Source organism: Aulonocara sp. 'chitande type north' Nkhata Bay, linkage group LG10 (assembly GCF_057382095.1).
Source record: "Aulonocara sp. 'chitande type north' Nkhata Bay isolate Kocher_YH1m ecotype deep benthic linkage group LG10, A_spYH_male_GT1.1, whole genome shotgun sequence".
Taxonomy (NCBI): Eukaryota; Metazoa; Chordata; class Actinopteri; order Cichliformes; family Cichlidae; genus Aulonocara; species Aulonocara sp. 'chitande type north' Nkhata Bay.
In genome coordinates this window covers 13,632,689-13,639,511 of record NC_141353.1, presented here as the reverse complement: position 1 = coordinate 13,639,511, position 6,823 = coordinate 13,632,689, and the positions used below count along the sequence as shown (strand labels likewise).

The following is a 6,823-nucleotide window of genomic DNA, read 5'->3' as shown; positions in this document are numbered from 1 at the left end:
TGAGTAACCAGAGAACTTTGGTGCCTTGAGTCTTGCTTTTTGCTGTGTAGCAGATTGTCCTTAACGTTCCAGCAAATAGGTTTATACTATAGACCTATCACCATCTGCTGCGACCGGTTGGGGTGAGAGAAGGAAAACAGGAGAGGTCTATTAACACACAGTGAGTGAGAAATATACAGTAGATTATCTGTCATGTGTTGCAATGACCAAAAAAGAAAAAACTTGCTTGTTATATCAGTGGATGTGCAAATAAACTTGGATACATGTTGTGAGACTCAAGAGTTCATTGGTGCTGATTTGGCACTAACACTCCACGCGTGTCTGCTAGTGTTGAAATAAATATTAGTTTTGAAATCATAAACACATCTTGACTCTTATAACAGTCTGGGCTTTGGCAGAGATAACAGCTGCTGTCACGCTGACGCTAATGGGCCACAGCTTATCAACAGCAGAGTGGGCTCTATTAGTAGTATTAAGTTGCTTGCTATCGTCAAAGTCATCAATTTTCTCAGACTAATGCTTTTATTGTGAAAATAAGTCACTATAAAAACACAAGTACATGTTGCGCTTTGATGGATAACCTACAGTGTTGTTGTCTTTGCTCCACACTGGTTCCACCTCCATTTACATTATACTAATTTACCCCCTTTGTGTCAGCACCTACGCAGTTTCCTGCTAAGAAGGAAGAGGAAAAGGAAGTCTCTTTTTAACCCTCCTCCTGCAATGATTCGTCCTTTTTTGGAAATGCTCTCTACTATCTGAAATCCTCCTCTGTCATGACCTATACTCCTTCTGACCCAAGCCACCTTAATCTCCAGACTCCATCTGGATATTTATTTTTTATTTTTTAAAGCTGCGCTTTTTCCTCTTTTTTCATCAAAGCATCTTCTTTTACTGTTTTCTCTCTACTGCTGCTCTTTTCCATCTCTGGCTGTTTCTGAGTCATTTCATGCTGAACAGCTTAAGCTGGACCAAAGCAAGAACACAGTATAAACAAAACCCTGGCAGCGATAACGATAGTCTCTCACTGGCTTCTCTTATTCCATCAAAGTAGGCAAAGTCCAACATTATTTATTACTCCCTTACATTATTTTCTTCACCTTTGCCTTTGGCAGCCTTAGCTGACCTCTCTTTAAAGTACAGCTCAGCTTTACGGCACACAAACATACGTGTCGCCCTGACTACCTGCAGAAACTGATGTTTTTATTATCTGTTGCTAGGCACATAGGTTGCAGTTTACCAGCTACCAGTTATCAAGAGTCATGATAGCGACGGTGACATCATTGAGTGTGAACAGGACACACTTCCTTAGGCCATAGATTCATTACAAAAGAGGCTTCTTCAAAAGTTAAATCAAACTTTATTTCAAAGAGGCGGTCCAACATTTTGATTGACTCACGGCATCTAACAATAGATTATGTAATAGAACAGTAAACACACACACAAGTGTAGTTTATACCTTTTTCAAACCAGGCAGTTTATTTTCTAAAGTTAATTAAACTTGGCTGTATTACTGGATGCGTTTGTTATAACCTACTAACATTACTGTAAACCACAGCAAACTGTACGTGTCTTATCTTTCGTTAAGTTTTTACTTCATTCCAGTACAAATTGAATCAGCTGCAACTTGGTACCTGCTTAAGGTTGTAATCTGTGAAGCTGTAACACTAAGTACCCAGAAAAGCTGCAGTAAGACACACTAAAATATCTGTGTCTTACTGCAGCTGTTGTGGGGAAAATACTCAGAACAATACTCGGAGGTGTATTTAAGTACATCCTGACGTCCATGAATTGACGGCTATGTCATCAGAAGGACAGAAAGAATAAAGTCAACAAAGACAGTGTACACTAAATAATGAACATTATCATTAAATTAAAGACTTCATGACAGAGTCTTACATCTTTGGTGTCCTTGAATGCGCGCGCTGCTAGAGTTTTGAGAAGAGGCATTGACTGCAATAATGCAGATGTTACAGGAAAGAATAAAGCAAACAGAACATTGAAAGTGGGGGATTTCTGGGGATTTCTTCTCTCACGCAGGTTTCAAGTCCCTGCAAGCAGATTTTCTTTGTTGTAATGAAATGGTCTGAAGCTCCCTGTCTGTGCAAGGTAAGAAATCAAACATGTCTAACATTGTGGTCTCCAGTAATGATTTTAAGGTAATGAGTTTAAACATGCAAAGCAACTGTTTTTGATTCTGTAACAAAAAAAATTATTTACAATGAGTCAAACAAAAGAAACATTGTTAAATGTTTGATTTCTACTGTTAAAGATCTACATGTGCACTTGTTCTCGTTGGTCCCTATTTTGGTCCCGTTAAAATCTGAAAAACAGTCAGGTCACATTTTTCCTCATATCCAAGGTAAGAGTCAAAGTCTCTTCCTCCTTGCTCACTGGCCTTCCAGAGGGCAGAAGGAGGGCGGTTTAAGAACTGCTCCGGTTCAGGGGTTGTTGATGATCTGCCTGGGGCGTCCGTAGCCTGTCATGCCAGCTTGAGATGCTCCTTTATTTGTGCCCATTTGCAGGCCGATGACACTTTGGCCTTCTTTCAGCTGTTCCTCCGAGAAATCTCTCCTGTTCTCCTGGGCTTTTCTGCACACACACAAACAGACGTCAGTCAGTGCTCAAACCTCCTTTGCGTTTCATCTTTCCTCAGAGGCTAGCATATTTACAGGACAAGGAGGAAAAGCTTACTTATGGAACCAGCTGGGGTCTCCTTTGTAATTCCCATCACCCTTTGTGACAGCCACACTTCCCAGAGCCATCAGGGTCCTCTGGACAGCAGCCAGATCTTTGCCTGCAGACATGCAACATCCTCACATCAACAGAGCCCACGGAAATACAAGGAGGAGAACCTGTACTGTATTTTCCCTCTTGAGTCTCAATTGTTACAGTAAAGAAAAGCTCTGGTTGGTTGGTTATCTTACCCTCAAAGAGGTCTACAGTCTGAAAGATGTCAGTTTTGGTGACTCCGTAACTTTCAGCTGCTCTGAGGAACATGGAGATTTGCTCCATCTGCTTGAATGCCATGCCAGAGCTCTTGATGGTCTTGATTGGCTTGTTGGCTCCATACAGGCTGTTGATGAGCTCACACAGCACCTAGACACACACGGAGTCCTCTCAATACACTGCACATAAAGTGAATTACAATGCTTTATAAGGACATTTACACTTCTGCAAAACTAGAACTCACACATCCATCCTTGAGCCAGTTTTGGAAGCCTGTCTTGTTGGGCTGGGGCCGACCGACTCCAGATCCACACTGGGCAACGATCCACTCCACCAGCCTTTCCTCCAGTTCTGGATCGTATTTCTTATCAATCTTACTCTGAACCTCACGGGTCAGACCATAGGAGGGACCTCTGTTTGCCATTGTAATCCTAATGGAAGGGAAAGTCAATGTTAGATAGGCTGGTAGCTCAGCAAACTCCACTCCCTGGCAGCATTCTAATATCTGATAGATTTAATAGTGTTCACATACCGATGCCTGCCCCGCTCACACCCACAGATGCAATCAATCCAGTGAATGTGTTTCCACTGAATGTTCTGTTATTTATGAGGAGCTGTTACTTTGAAACTTTTAGATTGAGGAGACTTTCTAAAAGTGAGCATCTTTTTGTTGGTCGTCACTTTCACACCTCAAGAGGCTCATTTATCATTTGAAGTTAGTGCGCTCTTCATCTGTCTCAAATCTCTGCTATGTATGAAACAAATAAGAATATTTGCCATACTGTCAGGGTTAGATGGATTAGAAAAGAAGCCGATGACAACCTGAAGACAGGAGCGTGAGCAGGGTACTAACCATGCAATGCACACAATAATCTGAGTTTTCCATTATCCAGGCCGCAGCAGTGCAGCTATTTAGCAAATACATTTCTGACAATGGAAATTAAAGTGTTTAATGACTTGAGGAATTCCAACTTTGTTGCACTCTGAAAGTAATTATGGTTGGTTTATCTGACATATTAATGCACAAAGAACTTCCTGTTGGCCTCAGCCAAACCACCCTACTCCCTCCATCCTGTTTGCACATTCAGCTGTCATTCCCTTCCTGACTAAGGTAGCTGTGTATATACAGGAATCTAAACATAACAACATAGTGTTGCTCACTATGGAAACGGTCTGTAAGAAAAAAACAGAAAGAAATACTATCGCAATACACAATTTGCTTTTACAGATCCAAATCGAGTCGCACAACGGCACAACAACTTTGTGTTAAGATTAGTGTTACGCAATATGTGTTGAAAGTTTGACAGTTTATCATTGTGTCCACAGCTCCACGCTGGAGCTGCTATAGACACACACACACACACATTGTTCTCTGTTCATTGTCTGAGGTTGCAGTGGTTATGTGGTCATGCGGAGGATAAGTGTCTTCCTGTCTCCAGAGTTATTCCAAAAGTTGTTTGTTAACAGCGGCAAGAGCGAGGAAAATACTCAGCCATCCAAACTCCTAAGTAGCCTGTTTCTCAATCAGACGACTTCCATCTGTGTGGTGTCCAGACATGCCCGTTACATCAAGCAGCTGCAAACATCAGGACCTGAACGTCTTGCAAGGAATGACGAAATCAGAGAAGGCGCTCTTTCAGATTAACCCCGTGTTGAGCGTGAAATCTGATGTATGAGTGACACGTTAAATGGCCAATGTCGCTGTAACTCGCAGCAGCATTTCCAGGGATGATTGTCCACCTAAGCATAATTGTAAAACTGCAACTAGGAGTGTGTGCGCAGGTGTTCTTGTAATCATAAAGTCACATCTACTCCCTCCCATCTCACAATCTCACCCCACAGTGGGCTACTACCACAAAATGATTTGAAGCTTAAACAGCCACTCAGCTGAAATTGTACGTAACACCTCTAAATGACCAAATCATACTTACAACTTGTGTAAGATGAATAACTGAACACTTCCTGATCATTATCATACCTAATTAGTGCATGTCTTATAGTGTGTGTGTGTGTTTTTCTAATCAGAGAGGAGAACACTGCAGATTAATCATTTAAACTGCATGATCATAGAATCCACTAAATCTAGTATTTGAAGCCTTCATTCTCCCAGACGTCTTACTGTACACCATCGTTTTATTAATCCTCTGCTTCAGTTTGACACAGTGGGACTTTTTAATGCCTGTTTTGTGTAGTTTAAACTAGAAACCGTTAGAAATCTGAGTAAGACACCGTTAAGTTACTCAGATGTCGCTCCATATGTGACCGAGTTACTCATCATCAGTCATTTGTCTCACTCCACCCTCCAAACTGTTAAACAATCATATTCTAGTAACTTGCAGACATCTGTTACAAGAGGCTTGCACAGCTTTCATAAAATTGCACCATCAGCTCATGTTGAAATCCTTACTATGTGAACACGGTGGATCCAGACCGAGATTATTTCTTCATGCTCTTGCCTTCCTTCATCTTGCACAGTCCCCACTGTTGTATTTCCACCTCGTGACAAAAGATAGCAGTCACCACCTAACGTCAGTTTCTCAAACTATAAAACTTTATCAAGGCCCATAAATCTAACAAAAAATGTGGCAGCAGCAAGCTGCCAGTTGCCACTTTCTGAACCAACAACCTGGTGTTCAAAACATACCCTGAAGAGGAAAATTATATACTATTAGGCAGTAGCGATGAGAGGTTTGTCAGAGGCTGAACCTGTTAACATTTCCTGGAATTGTTAGGTCTCACATGCCGTGAGCACGAGGTGCGTGTTCAGAGGAGAAGCCAGACAAAACAAAATGGGATTTTATAACAGAAGAATGCACAGGCTCACGCAGAATCCACATAGGAATGGCTAAATATTAACTCAGTGTATTGCCTCGGCCTGTGTATGACCAAACGCAAGCAAGGGGGAAGGAGACAGAGAGCAAGGGTGGAGAGCATGAGAAGCAGTATCATATTTTTCATATTTTCTGCACCAGAATCAGCCACAAGATCCATAAAGAAGCAGAAAAATGTCTGCTGATGAGAATAAAAAAAAGCAAAAAAACTGAGAGGAAAATAAGAGGAGCCTTTACTTACTTTGTGTAGTAGCTTTCTGGTGAATGCAGGTGGGGTTGGTCTGGCGCTGCTGTGTGTCTGCTCTTCTTCTTCCTCTACAACACAGTGCAGAGTGCACAGTACAGAAGTGGCAGGATCAAGCGAAGCAAACACCCCTGAAGTGTTACACTTCAGTAGAAAGAGGGAGCAAGAGAGAGCTACGCCTTTCAGGTCCTCTTATTTCACTCTTATGACCCGCCCCTACGCTCTTTCTCCTTTTCCCCCCTCAAATTGTAATTCCTTATTTAGGAGACGGGCGGGAAGGGAAAAACAAGACATGTGACTTCAGAGTTTGGTGTGGTCACTGAAAAGAATTCTCTGAATTTCACCCTTTACCACTGAAGAACAAGATGGGATTAGGAGGACAGAAGGGAGGCAGGGATGATCAAATCCTCGAGTGGAGCCTGACAGAGCACGGGAAAGGCAGTTCCAGTAATTAGAGAGCAGGGGAGCGCACATACGAGAGTTTTTAGTGCCTTAAATCAAACTGCTGCTCACTGTGGTCTTTCAAATCAGGCCGAAACTGAAAGAGACAGCAAGCAGATGTCAAATGTAAATCCCCCTTCCTCTCTGTCAGGGTTTTATTTCAGTCACAGTGTCTTTTCTTATAGCTGAAACTTGCTCTTGGCTTTGTACACACTTTCAACAGATACAACGCACAGTTTATAGAGGGGGACACTCCCTCTGAGGCATCTCAGCCTTGTCAGCCACTGTCCATAGAAGCAAGTCAGGACCTGCAGAGTTCTCATGAAATGACTGTTTGAAGCTATCACTGTCTGAAGTC

General features: G+C 42.2%; 1 protein-coding gene across 1 annotated transcript; it reads right to left on the bottom strand.

Annotated features, from left to right (window-relative positions):
* Positions 1-1,337: 1,337 nt before the first annotated feature.
* Positions 1,338-6,193, bottom strand: LOC147320393 (transgelin-like). The gene is made up of 5 exons (XM_086308323.1): positions 6,022-6,193; positions 3,194-3,380; positions 2,928-3,099; positions 2,695-2,797; positions 1,338-2,592 (listed from the first exon to the last, which is right to left on the bottom strand). The coding sequence occupies exons 2-5, from the start codon at positions 3,371-3,373 to the stop codon at positions 2,442-2,444; spliced, it is 606 nt and encodes a 201-aa protein (XP_086164449.1). The 5' UTR covers positions 3,374-3,380; positions 6,022-6,193; the 3' UTR covers positions 1,338-2,441.
* Between the last annotated feature and the right edge of the window lie 630 nt (positions 6,194-6,823).

Excerpts from the sequence above, each read along its gene's own strand:
- LOC147320393 (XM_086308323.1), bottom strand. The coding sequence starts at position 3,373 with ATGGCAAACAGAGGTCCCTCCTATGGTCTGACCCGTGAGGTTCAGAGT. Across the intron at positions 3,100-3,193 it reads ACTGGCTCAAGGATGGATGT|GTGCTGTGTGAGCTCATCAA; the intron begins GTGAGTTCTAGT and ends GTGTGTGTCTAG. Across the intron at positions 2,593-2,694 it reads GACCCCAGCTGGTTCCATAA|AAAAGCCCAGGAGAACAGGA; the intron begins GTAAGCTTTTCC and ends GTGTGTGTGCAG.